This window comes from Strigops habroptila, chromosome 2, assembly GCF_004027225.2.
Source record: "Strigops habroptila isolate Jane chromosome 2, bStrHab1.2.pri, whole genome shotgun sequence".
NCBI classification, from domain to species: domain Eukaryota; kingdom Metazoa; phylum Chordata; class Aves; order Psittaciformes; family Psittacidae; genus Strigops; species Strigops habroptila.
The window spans coordinates 122,671,234-122,684,592 of NC_044278.2; the positions used below are offsets into that span (position 1 = coordinate 122,671,234).

The 13,359-nt window shown below is 52.8% G+C and overlaps 2 protein-coding genes across 2 annotated transcripts; both read right to left on the minus strand.

Annotated features, from left to right (window-relative positions):
• Nucleotides 1-3,068: 3,068 nt before the first annotated feature.
• Nucleotides 3,069-4,008, minus strand: LOC115604477 (olfactory receptor 52I2-like). Its single transcript, XM_030477602.1, is given in 2 exon segments — nucleotides 3,069-3,536; nucleotides 3,538-4,008. Coding segments are annotated over 2 exon segments (939 nt in total).
• Nucleotides 4,009-8,286: 4,278 nt separating this feature from the next.
• LOC115604478 (olfactory receptor 52I2-like) lies at nucleotides 8,287-9,225 on the minus strand. Its single transcript, XM_030477603.1, has one exon. The coding sequence runs from the start codon at nucleotides 9,223-9,225 to the stop codon at nucleotides 8,287-8,289; it is 939 nt and encodes a 312-aa protein (XP_030333463.1).
• Between the last annotated feature and the right edge of the window lie 4,134 nt (nucleotides 9,226-13,359).

Sequence of the window (13,359 nt, forward strand, 5' to 3'; positions counted from 1 at the left end):
TTAAAGCTCCTCCAGTTCCAATCCCCTGCCACAGGCAGGGACACCTTCCACTAGAGCAGGTTGCTCCAAGCCCCCAGCATAAGAAGAATGTGGAGCTGTTGGAGCGAGTCCAGGGGAGGCCCCGGAGCTGCTGCGAGGGCTGGAGCAGCTCTGCTCTGGAGCCAGGCTGAGAGAGCTGGGCTGGGGCAGCCTGGAGAAGAGAAGGCTCCTGAAGGGGAGACCTTAGAGCAGCTCCAGTGCCTAAAGGGGCTCCAGGAAACCTGGAGAGGGGCTTTGGACAAGGGATGGAAGGACAGGCCAAGGGGAATGGCTTTAACCTGCCCGAGGGGAGATTGAGATGAGCTCTGAGACAGAAGCTCTTCCCTGTGAGGGTGCTGAGGTGCTGGCACAGGGTGCCCAGAAAAGCTGTGGCTGCTCCATCCCTGGCAGTGTTCAAGGCCAGGTTGGATGTTACAGATACATCCATACAAACAGAAACAAACTGACTCTTTTGCAGCAGTTGCTGGGTTTGGTTAAAACATTGGGATCTACTTGCTTAGTTTTCTAAATCAAGTCCTATTTTTATGTAAAAAATACTTACAAAACCAGGGTTCTGCAGACTCAGATCTGCAGTTTCATTTGAGAAGAAACTTTGGAAGTTTAAAAACCTGCTTTTATAAAGATTTTCCAGCAACTGTCTTTTTCCTAACTGACTCACCCTGGGAATCAAACAGGGCAGATGCTGACGTCCCACCAGCCTCCCATCCTTTGGCACCCGGAGCTGCGCCCTGGCTCATGCCCGTCCTGCCATAGAGGCACCCACCTTGCTCTCTGCTTGCTGCCACCCTCGGGGATGCTCACGCCAAGAAGAGAGGAAACATCTCCTGTGTGCAGGGGCAGGGCTCCGGGGCTGCGCATAAATCACCCCAGGCAATGCCGGTGGGATCCTCCTGGATGGAGATTCCCAAGAGCACCCGGAGCCCTCTCCAGGCACCCTCTGTAATGACCTCAGCGGGGGAGTTGGAGGGTAACAGCCTTAGTCCCAGCCCAATTCTATCTCATCTGATTTCCTTTGCAAGTGGTGGGGGTCAGGAGATGACCGAGACAGGCAGGACTCGGCTGCACGAGTTGTCTCCAGCACAGTGAAAGACCTTCCTTGTGTTTCTGCCTGGAGCAGGGCACGGACAGGTTCATTTCTGGCTGTGCTGAACCAGGAGCTGTCGGTATCTCAGTACAAAGGGCATGAACTGTCCTTGCCCCCATCAGACTCCCGTTTCAACCAGCGTAAGGTTGAAATGTACAATTTCTCTACAGTAAAAAGCAGTTTCAAGGTAGCACAAACATTCTGTCAAAGCTGTTCTCAAGATGTCAGGAAAAGTCCAGCAGAAAGTCAGATAAACACCACAAAGACAGGAAAAAATGTTTTTGACACTTTCAAACCTGTTTTGAAGCTGAAGATGTTTCACTGAGTTTAATTTTTAAACTACTGCAGAAATGAGGGCTAAACATGACATTTTGGGTGGGATTCACCTGCACAAACACGGGTGGCTGTTATGGTGTCAGTCCATGGCTGGAGCTAGTCCTCCAGATTGCCTTCATATCCATGGACTCAGTGATTTTAGGGCAGTATTCATCCCAACCTAACGCTGGCACCTGAAACAAGGCAGAGGAATAGTGCTGCACCCACTTCTTTCAATGCCAGGGTGGAAGGGAGATGGTGGTGGCCACACGGAACTCTATCCTGAGTGTGTCTGAGGAGGATGGGGGTTGTCACGCTCCCTTGCTGTGGGAGGAAACATGCTATCTCTGAATGCTTTTCTCCTGAATCCTTGTGTTAATGGACACAGTCTCCCAGGTTCAACTCTGCTCTTCTGCCACGCTCAGACCCAAGCGGGGTCGTGGCTCCTCTCCTCAAGAACAGGACAATGAGCACCTCTGAGACAAGGCCATTCACTTCTGCTGAATTCTCTCTATTTCTATTTCATCACTTGCATATCTTAAACATCCTAATGGGAGCTGTCACATAACCCTGGCACAACATCTGGACAATCATAGAAACCCAGCTTGGTTTGGGTTGGAAGGGACCTTAAAGCTCCTCCAGTTCCAACCCCCTGCCATGGGCAGGGACACCTTCCACCAGAGCAAGTTGCTCCAGAGAAGTCTCAGCAGGGTTGAGTGCTGCAACCCCTGGATGGAGCCTGTGGATCCTGGTTGAACATAGCTGGCTGGCTCAGAGAAGGATCAGAGGTGTCTGGGGTGCAGAAGGTCTACCAGCAGCAAGAGCTAGCTGGGCTCAGGACACTCAGAGCTATGGCACGCTGTGCTTCAGGCCTCCAAGCAGGCTGGATTTTGCTATTCAGGTACTTTTAGTCATTACTAGAAGCAGACACAGGACTGGTGAGTATCTCCAAACAAACTCAGTGTTTATTTCCACCACTCCAAGCTGTGGCCACCGGGACACAGAGATAGACCCCACTGAGCATCTCCCCGCTCTGGGTTCCTCACCCCACTGGCGTGAAGTGCTGTAAGGACAGAACGCTTTGAAGAGCTCAGTTCCGAGGATGCTCAGTTTCCGTCATCACCCAGGAACCTGGAGAAGCTGCTCTGTGCTCAGTGAGGGTCAGCCCTTCGTGCCAGAGAAGCCCAGGGAGGAGAACATCTGTGGGCACCGCATCTGCAGTGGGTGACAGTCTCCCATTGCTGGCCCTGATAGTCCAGCAGGGACTAAAGAAGACAACACAGGAGGCATTTCCCCATTTGGATTGGAACATGTATATTGACACAAATATGCCTGAGGCCCTGAATGTCATTTAAATAATCATAGGGATGTTCATGGCATCAGGAACATCTCAAAACTCAAAGGTGGTTCTTACTTCTCTGTGTCACCTGGAAAGAGGGAAGGAAATAGGACCTCATATTTGTCATGCTCCCAGTCCCAAATAAGTCTCATCACAGAATAGGGTCTCATGTGCTTATGGGGGTTCTCCCTTCTCCTCTCATTGTTTCTGTTCACCGTGCACATCCAACGGGAATGAAACTGGTGCTGTCTCTGCAGGGATGGATACATCTGGAAAACCACTGCCCCTGTGTCAGGCCTGAGCCTTCCTGGAAAAGAGCATTTTGAGCAGAGCCCCACGGATCTGCTTGGTCCTCATGCTGTAAATGATGGGGTTGAGCATAGTGGGGAAGGTCAGGTAGAGATCAGCCAGCAGAACCTCTGCGGGCACGGGCATGGTGCTGCCGAACTGCTGCACGTAGATGGAGACTATGCCAGGGATGTAATAGAGCAGCATCACGCAGATGTGACACCCGCAGGTGCTCAGCGCCTTCCAGCATGACCGCTTCCCCAAGACAGTGTTAAGGATCGTCCCATAGGAAACAGCAATGAAAGCCACGTCTATCCCGACTATGAGAGAGGACCCAGCCACACTATAAAGCCCGCTGGGTCTGGGGTCTGCACACGCCAGCTTGGCCACGGCCATGTGCTCGCAGTAGGAATGGGGAATCACACGGGAATGGCAATAGGGGAGGTTGGTCACCATCCATGTTAAAGGGGACCATGAAAAGTTGGGCTCTGAGCACAATAGCCAGGCCTATGTGGGCAATGGTTTGGTGACTCAGGATGGCTCGGTACCTGAGGGGGTGACAAATTGCCACGTAGCGGTCCACAGCCATGGCCAGGAGCACTCCCGACTCCTCCGACGTGGTGGAGTGAACAAGGAACATCTGAACAAAACAGGCCGTGCCCCCGATCTCAGTGGAGTTCAGCCAGAACACACACAGCATCTTGGGGACGATGGATGTCACCATCACCACGTCGACCACCGCCAGCATGGCCAGGAAGCAGTGGATGGGCTCCCGCAGGGACTTGTCCAGCCCAATGGCCAGCAGCACTACTCCATTTCCTAGCAAGGCGATGACATAGGCTGAGCAGAAAAGGATGCCCAGGCAGGTGGAGAATGCCTCCAGGCTGGGGACACCCACAAGGATGAAAGAGGAGGAGCTGCAGTTGGAGGGATCAGGAGCCATGCAGGAGAATGTGACTTTGTGCTTAAACAAAGGGAGCCCAGTTATGATGGGCTTCAATGTCCACAACCAAGGGAGGAAATGTGAGCACTCTGCATTGGTTCAAGAGCCAAGTCAGAATTCCAAACCCTCAGTCCCTTGCATGATGTGGGAGCACAACAGCAGAATATGAGCAGCAGGGGGGAATGGACCAGAAATGGTGAATAAATGGGATGTTATGGCTCAAAAGACCCTATAAGGTGAAGAAGTTCATATTTCAAGGGGTGCCACCACGGATAACCAAGGGGCTGTTACAGTCTGTTGCTTGTGAAAGGCTCATTTCTTTGTTGGTTGCTCAGCTGACGCTTCGAAATGAGCTGGAGGAGGAGAGAAACAGGCCAGCATCCAGCTTCCCTGAGACAGTGCTTGTGCGGGAGCAGCCGGATTCCTGCGATGGGCACAGCATAGGGAGTTCCTCCAGATCTGTAAAGCAAAAAGTGGTCTCAGAAAGTGCTCTGGGATGATAAATGTGATCATGAAATGGCCTTTGCTGCTCTGTCTTCACTCTGTCCTTCAGCCATGAGGGAAACCTGCAGAACTGGGTGGTAGTAAGAGGAAAAGATTAACTCCTGAGGTTTTATTCTGATGGGAGAAGCTTGAAGGTTAATAGAGAAACTCCTGGGAACCATCTGGGGAGACAAGGAGAAGAGTCCAAGCATGGTGGGTGGCAGCATCTGCCCAGTCATTTGTGCCCAAACTGTGCTCCTGCTTCTGCTGCTTCTCCCCACACAGTGGCCAGGACCAGGCCGGTGGTGACCACCCCAGGCCCCTGTCCTTTCCTGGATGATCATCCACCAGCAGCTTCATAGCGAGCAGCAAGTGTGGGGTGGCCCCTGGCGGACAAGTCCCATGCCAGGGACAGCATGGAGTAAGATTCACATGTGAAAAGCCCCACAAGAGGGTCATTTAGGCTGAAATTAACACTAGACATGGGCAGTGTGGCAGCAGTGGAAGCAGCAGGGAGGGAGGTTCAGGGTAGCAATCAAGAAGATTTTGGGAGGCAACTGATGAAACAGCATCTGAAGGTTTCAAACAGAGCTGCAGGTTTTGTAGGCTTTGAACCCTCCATCGAACTACGTCTCAGCCCCAGGTCTGGGCTTGCTGCAGGAGCTGCTGGCTGGAAAGCCTGGTCAGGACAGAAGCACTTACCTTCTGAGCTACATGTGTGTGAATCGGGACGCTGGTGATGGTCTGCATCTCCCACCTGGATGCCTTGGGTACCTGTGGGCATCCCAAGTGGCTGGAGACATCCAAGTAGAGTCAGTGGAGCAACAGGCAGCCTTCCAGTGCCTAAAGGGGCTACAAGAAAGCTGGAGAGGGGCTTTGGACAAGGGCCTGGAGGGACAGGCCAAGGGGAATGGCTTTAACCTGCCAGAGGGGAGATTGAGATGAGCTCTGAGGCAGAAGCTCTTCCCTGTGAGGGTGCTGAGGCGCTGGCACAGGGTGCCCAGAGAAGCTGTGGCTTAGACATCATGCACTCATGCACACGAGCATTTGTGGCCACCTACCTCCAGGCACTGACGTGTGTCCGAATCCAGAGCCTCGGGTGCCTACAGCCAAGGCAAGGGGTGTATTTGCTTCCAGAAGTTCTCTCCTGCACCAGGGCCTGGCACAGGAAGGTTTTCAGTGTGGTGGCAGCAGCACAGAAGAGCCCTGATCATGGGACATGGTGGCCTAGGAGAGGGAAAAGCAGCACAGAGGAGCTCTGCAGCCTAAGCCAAGGTTCTGGTCCTGGTGTGAGGGGAAGGACGAGCACAGGTACCTGTGTCACATGTAGGGCTGTCACCTGCAGCAGTACATCTCTGCGTGCAGCAACGTGGGGTGTTAATCCAGCCTCTGGAAATTCCCTAAGGGACAGCGGATGGGAATAGGCAGAGATCAGGTTGTGTGTCCTGTGAGGACATGGAGATTGTCAACACTGCTCCAGCCTCTGTCATTACCACTCCCCCTCAGTGTCACTCCGCTGGCTCTCAGGGTGATGGTGCTCTCCAGAGCCTGGCAGTGCCCGTGAGACTGATGCACAGAATGTAAACTGGAGAAATCCATCTCAAATGGAGAAAAAGTCCTTTGGTTGGGCCAGAGAGAGAGAGAAATGCTTTGGAAACTCTGGGTTTCCACTCTTGTCTGCACTCAGAAGCAACACAGCAACTGGGATGACTCTTGAATCCCCGAACAGTGCTTGTGCAAGACCTGAAGCAGGGAGGTGGGATCTCACAGCAGGTCCTGAGCCTTGGCTGCATCAGGCAGTTCATAGGTGAGAGCGATGCCTACTGATCATGGAATCGCAGACTGGTTTGTGTTGAAGGGACCTTAAGATCATCCAGTTCCAATCCCCTGGCATGGGCAGGGACACCGTCCACTAGAGCAGGTTGCTCCAAGCCCCTGTGTCCAACCTTGCCTTGAACACTGCCAGGGATGGGGCAGCCGTAGCATTGAGAGCGGAGCCAGAAGAGACAGGACAAGGCAGAAGAGGGTCTCAGCAGGACAAAGCAGGGATGGAAGGTCTCCAGCAATGTTCCACCTCTCCCCTCAATGCCATGCTTGGCCTTGACACAGCCCAGTCAGTGGTGTAAACCAGGTGGACCTTCTTGATGTATAGCAGAGAGAATAACTTTATATGTCTGGCAGGAAAATAAAGGATGAGCTCCACTTCAGAATGGTCTCTTGGAAGACCTTAGAGCAGCTCCAGTGCCTAAAGGGGCTACAGGAAACCTGGAGAGGCACTTTGGACAAAGGCCTGTAGGGACAGGCCAAGGGGAATGGCTTTAACCTGCCAGAGGGGAGATTGAGATGAGCTCTGAGGCAGAAGCTCTTCCCTGTGAGGGTGCTGAGGCGCTGGCACAGACTTTTCCCAGAGAAGCTGTGGCTGCCCCATCCCTGGCAGTGTTCAAGGCCAGGTTGGACACAGGGGCTTGGAGCCACCTGCTCTAGTGGAAGGTGTCCCTGCCCATGACAGGGGGTTGGAACTGGATGAGCTTTAAGCTCCCTTCGACAGAAACCAGTCTCTGATTCTATGAGTTGTTGGTGTTGGTGCTTTGGATAGCAGCTGTTGACATGTATCATGATGCTCACTGAAATTGCCATCTCCCAGGGAGCCTGAAGTACAAGTACAAAATAATGCCTGAGGGTATCTCCTTATCCCAGGTCAGAGGTGGGCTTTCCATCTGCTCATGATAAACTGCAGAGCTTCAGAACAGATCCTTGTGCCTGCAGTTCAGATAAAACCTGTCATTGCTGATGTACCTGACCTGTCTGTGTCATTCCCAGCCGGATCTCAGCTTCCAGAACTCAAGGGCTCTTGCAGCCGGGGAAATCTCAGCATGGCTGAGTGCTGCAGCCCCTGGATGGAGCCTGTGGATCCTGGTTGAACATAGCTGGCTGGCTCAGAGAAGGATCAGAGGTGTCTGGGGTGCAGAAGGTCTACCAGCAGCAAGAGCTAGCTGGGCTCAGGACACTCAGAGCTATGGCACGCTGTGCTTCAGGCCTCCAAGCAGGCTGGATTTTGCTATTCAGGTACTTTTAGTCATTACTAGAAGCAGACACAGGACTGGTGAGTATCTCCAAACAAACTCAGTGTTTATTTCCACCACTCCAAGCTGTGGCCACCGGGACACAGAGATAGACCCCACTGAGCATCTCCCCGCTCTGGGTTCCTCACCCCACTGGCGTGAAGTGCTGTAAGGACAGAACGCTTTGAAGAGCTCAGTTCCGAGGATGCTCAGTTTCCGTCATCACCCAGGAACCTGGAGAAGCTGCTCTGTGCTCAGTGAGGGTCAGCCCTTCGTGCCAGAGAAGCCCAGGGAGGAGAACATCTGTGGGCACCGCATCTGCAGTGGGTGACAGTCTCCCATTGCTGGCCCTGATAGTCCAGCAGGGACTAAAGAAGACAACACAGGAGGCATTTCCCCATTTGGATTGGAACATGTATATTGACACAAATATGCCTGAGGCCCTGAATGTCATTTAAATAATCATAGGGATGTTCATGGCATCAGGAACATCTCAAAACTCAAAGGTGGTTCTTACTTCTCTGTGTCACCTGGAAAGAGGGAAGGAAATAGGACCTCATATTTGTCATGCTCCCAGTCCCAAATAAGTCTCATCACAGAATAGGGTCTCATGTGCTTATGGGGGTTCTCCCTTCTCCTCTCATTGTTTCTGTTCACCGTGCACATCCAACGGGAATGAAACTGGTGCTGTCTCTGCAGGGATGGATACATCTGGAAAACCACTGCCCCTGTGTCAGGCCTGAGCCTTCCTGGAAAAGAGCATTTTGAGCAGAGCCCCACGGATCTGCTTGGTCCTCATGCTGTAAATGATGGGGTTGAGCATAGTGGGGAAGGTCAGGTAGAGATCAGCCAGCAGAACCTCTGCGGGCACGGGCATGGTGCTGCCGAACTGCTGCACGTAGATGGAGACTATGCCAGGGATGTAATAGAGCAGCATCACGCAGATGTGACACCCGCAGGTGCTCAGCGCCTTCCAGCATGACCGCTTCCCCAAGACAGTGTTAAGGATCGTCCCATAGGAAACAGCAATGAAAGCCACGTCTATCCCGACTATGAGAGAGGACCCAGCCACACTATAAAGCCCGCTGGGTCTGGGGTCTGCACACGCCAGCTTGGCCACGGCCATGTGCTCGCAGTAGGAATGGGGAATCACACGGGAATGGCAATAGGGGAGGTTGGTCACCATCCATGTTAAAGGGACCATGAAAAGTTGGGCTCTGAGCACAATAGCCAGGCCTATGTGGGCAATGGTTTGGTGACTCAGGATGGCTCGGTACCTGAGGGGGTGACAAATTGCCACGTAGCGGTCCACAGCCATGGCCAGGAGCACTCCCGACTCCTCCGACGTGGTGGAGTGAACAAGGAACATCTGAACAAAACAGGCCGTGCCCCCGATCTCAGTGGAGTTCAGCCAGAACACACACAGCATCTTGGGGACGATGGATGTCACCATCACCACGTCGACCACCGCCAGCATGGCCAGGAAGCAGTGGATGGGCTCCCGCAGGGACTTGTCCAGCCCAATGGCCAGCAGCACTACTCCATTTCCTAGCAAGGCGATGACATAGGCTGAGCAGAAAAGGATGCCCAGGCAGGTGGAGAATGCCTCCAGGCTGGGGACACCCACAAGGATGAAAGAGGAGGAGCTGCAGTTGGAGGGATCAGGAGCCATGCAGGAGAATGTGACTTTGTGCTTAAACAAAGGGAGCCCAGTTATGATGGGCTTCAATGTCCACAACCAAGGGAGGAAATGTGAGCACTCTGCATTGGTTCAAGAGCCAAGTCAGAATTCCAAACCCTCAGTCCCTTGCATGATGTGGGAGCACAACAGCAGAATATGAGCAGCAGGGGGGAATGGACCAGAAATGGTGAATAAATGGGATGTTATGGCTCAAAAGACCCTATAAGGTGAAGAAGTTCATATTTCAAGGGGTGCCACCACGGATAACCAAGGGGCTGTTACAGTCTGTTGCTTGTGAAAGGCTCATTTCTTTGTTGGTTGCTCAGCTGACGCTTCGAAATGAGCTGGAGGAGGAGAGAAACAGGCCAGCATCCAGCTTCCCTGAGACAGTGCTTGTGCGGGAGCAGCCGGATTCCTGCGATGGGCACAGCATAGGGAGTTCCTCCAGATCTGTAAAGCAAAAAGTGGTCTCAGAAAGTGCTCTGGGATGATAAATGTGATCATGAAATGGCCTTTGCTGCTCTGTCTTCACTCTGTCCTTCAGCCATGAGGGAAACCTGCAGAACTGGGTGGTAGTAAGAGGAAAAGATTAACTCCTGAGGTTTTATTCTGATGGGAGAAGCTTGAAGGTTAATAGAGAAACTCCTGGGAACCATCTGGGGAGACAAGGAGAAGAGTCCAAGCATGGTGGGTGGCAGCATCTGCCCAGTCATTTGTGCCCAAACTGTGCTCCTGCTTCTGCTGCTTCTCCCCACACAGTGGCCAGGACCAGGCCGGTGGTGACCACCCCAGGCCCCTGTCCTTTCCTGGATGATCATCCACCAGCAGCTTCATAGCGAGCAGCAAGTGTGGGGTGGCCCCTGGCGGACAAGTCCCATGCCAGGGACAGCATGGAGTAAGATTCACATGTGAAAAGCCCCACAACAGGGTCATTTAGGCTGAAATTAACACTAGACATGGGCAGTGTGGCAGCAGTGGAAGCAGCAGGGAGGGAGGTTCAGGGTAGCAATCAAGAAGATTTTGGGAGGCAACTGATGAAACAGCATCTGAAGGTTTCAAACAGAGCTGCAGGTTTTGTAGGCTTTGAACCCTCCATCGAACTACGTCTCAGCCCCAGGTCTGGGCTTGCTGCAGGAGCTGCTGGCTGGAAAGCCTGGTCAGGACAGAAGCGCTTACCTTCTGAGCTACATGTGTGTGAATCGGGACGCTGGTGATGGTCTGCATCTCCCACCTGGATGCCTTGGGTACCTGTGGGCATCCCAAGTGGCTGGAGACATCCAAGTAGAGTCAGTGGAGCAACAGGCAGCCTTCCAGTGCCTAAAGGGGCTACAAGAAAGCTGGAGAGGGGCTTTGGACAAGGGCCTGGAGGGACAGGCCAAGGGGAATGGCTTTAACCTGCCAGAGGGGAGATTGAGATGAGCTCTGAGGCAGAAGCTCTTCCCTGTGAGGGTGCTGAGGCGCTGGCACAGGGTGCCCAGAGAAGCTGTGGCTTAGACATCATGCACTCATGCACACGAGCATTTGTGGCCACCTACCTCCAGGCACTGACGTGTGTCCGAATCCAGAGCCTCGGGTGCCTACAGCCAAGGCAAGGGGTGTATTTGCTTCCAGAAGTTCTCTCCTGCACCAGGGCCTGGCACAGGAAGGTTTTCAGTGTGGTGGCAGCAGCACAGAAGAGCCCTGATCATGGGACATGGTGGCCTAGGAGAGGGAAAAGCAGCACAGAGGAGCTCTGCAGCCTAAGCCAAGGTTCTGGTCCTGGTGTGAGGGGAAGGACGAGCACAGGTACCTGTGTCACATGTAGGGCTGTCACCTGCAGCAGTACATCTCTGCGTGCAGCAACGTGGGGTGTTAATCCAGCCTCTGGAAATTCCCTAAGGGACAGCGGATGGGAATAGGCAGAGATCAGGTTGTGTGTCCTGTGAGGACATGGAGATTGTCAACACTGCTCCAGCCTCTGTCATTACCACTCCCCCTCAGTGTCACTCCGCTGGCTCTCAGGGTGATGGTGCTCTCCAGAGCCTGGCAGTGCCCGTGAGACTGATGCACAGAATGTAAACTGGAGAAATCCATCTCAAATGGAGAAAAAGTCCTTTGGTTGGGCCAGAGAGAGAGAAATGCTTTGGAAACTCTGGGTTTCCACTCTTGTCTGCACTCAGAAGCAACACAGCAACTGGGATGACTCTTGAATCCCCGAACAGTGCTTGTGCAAGACCTGAAGCAGGGAGGTGGGATCTCACAGCAGGTCCTGAGCCTTGGCTGCATCAGGCAGTTCATAGGTGAGAGCGATGCCTACTGATCATGGAATCGCAGACTGGTTTGTGTTGAAGGGACCTTAAGATCATCCAGTTCCAATCCCCTGGCATGGGCAGGGACACCGTCCACTAGAGCAGGTTGCTCCAAGCCCCTGTGTCCAACCTGGCCTTGAACACTGCCAGGGATGGGGCAGCCACAGCTTCTCTGGGAAAAGTCTGTGCCAGCACCTCAGCACCCTCACAGGGAAGAGCTTCTGCCTCAGAGCTCATCTCAATCTCCCCTCTGGCAGGTTAAAGCCATTCCCCTTGTCCTGTCCCTACAGGCCCTTGTCCACAGCCCCTCTCCAGGTTTCCTGTAGCCCCTTAGGCACTGGAAGCTTTCAAGTCCCTTCCAACCCAATCCATTCTATGATTCTATGAAAGGAAGGCAATGTTGTGCTTCCCTGAAAGGAATGGGAAGAGCTGTACCAAGCCTGGCTGCGTGCCCCATGGAAGGGGATGGTTAGGTCATACTGGGAGCAGTGGATCCTACCCAGTTAGCATCAGACACTGCAGTGGAGGCAAACCGTATAACTGGAGAATAGATCCACTGCCTGGCAGGCTCCAAGCAGTGCACCTACCACTGGTGCTTCCCAGCCCCAGCCTGGACCAGGACCCTGAGGCTCGGGTTCGAAGGGTCTGGTGTCCACGTCAGGCAGGACAATCTGTGCTGTACTTCAATTGTTGGGCAGTGTGTAGTTTGTACTGTTGTCAAGGGGGATGATGGTGGTGGGGATACGGCTGTACATAGTCCAGAAGGCACCCAAGGGCAGCAGGGTCAGGAGATGCTGAAAGAATTTAGTCTATACCCACCAGCTTGGTTTAGTGTTCACCACAGCTCCTTTAACTCCCCTTTCCCCTCTAGCTTGGTGCAGGACACATGCAGGACCTCAGACTTCCCTCAGAGACCAGACTCCTGTGCCTTGATTTCCATGGGCTGAAGGCACAAGGAGAGCTGGATCCATGTGTGGTGTCAGGAGATGAGTTTTCATCATAGCTGAATTCAGGTACAGCTTTGCTGAGGAGAATGAGAGGAGCTTAGTCCCTAATCTTTGCTTTCTGTCTTTAATCCACACTCCTGCTCGTTGCCTCCAGGCTGGAGCTCCAGATTGGAGCTTCCCAAAATCTCATTACAGGTGCTTATATGCTTAGGGAAGAGACACAGCACAGAACATCAGGGAGTCTCATTAAAATATTGGGGAAAGAGAAACCTGTAGAACAATGTTTCATGGCTGATGCTGTTTTGATGTTTCTAAGAAGAAAGGAAAAAAACCTCACGTCACCCTGCAGGACTTCAGTGTGACCTAGAGACCCTGTTCTCAAGCAAGCTGGCTTTTTGTGACTGCTGCAGATGCTTCAGGAAGGCTTCAAGACAGGACTGGGAGGAAAACACTGTTTGGGCCAATATATTGGGATGAGTGTGTGTACGTCTGCACAACCCACACTCCTCCCTCATAGCCAGGCACCAAGATCAGGCAGCTGCTAAAAACTAGTGAATAAATGTGAATAAAGTGAATAAATGGAGAGTTACAGGTGGGGTGAAAAGGGTACTTGGGGAGGATGAATGCACAAGGAACCCAAAGTGGAAACAGTCTTTTATCAAGAGCTGAGAAGGAGAGTGATGAGGTGGTACAGAACTGAGGTGATACAGAATAGACACAATTTATCTTTCTGTTATGAACAGGAACATAGAATTCACTTGCTATAAAGAATGTTTCACTAGTCAAACTTTCTGTGGTGCCTCCAGCTTTCAGGGTTTGGCCAAGATGAGGAAGGGACCATCCTGCTGCCGTTGTTCCCTGATCCAAACCCCATTCCTTGCCACCTGGAA

Bases quoted from the DNA above. Each gene is read 5' to 3' on its own strand.
- LOC115604478 (XM_030477603.1), bottom strand. From the start codon at position 9,225: ATGGCTCCTGATCCCTCCAACTGCAGCTCCTCCTCTTTCATCCTTGTG.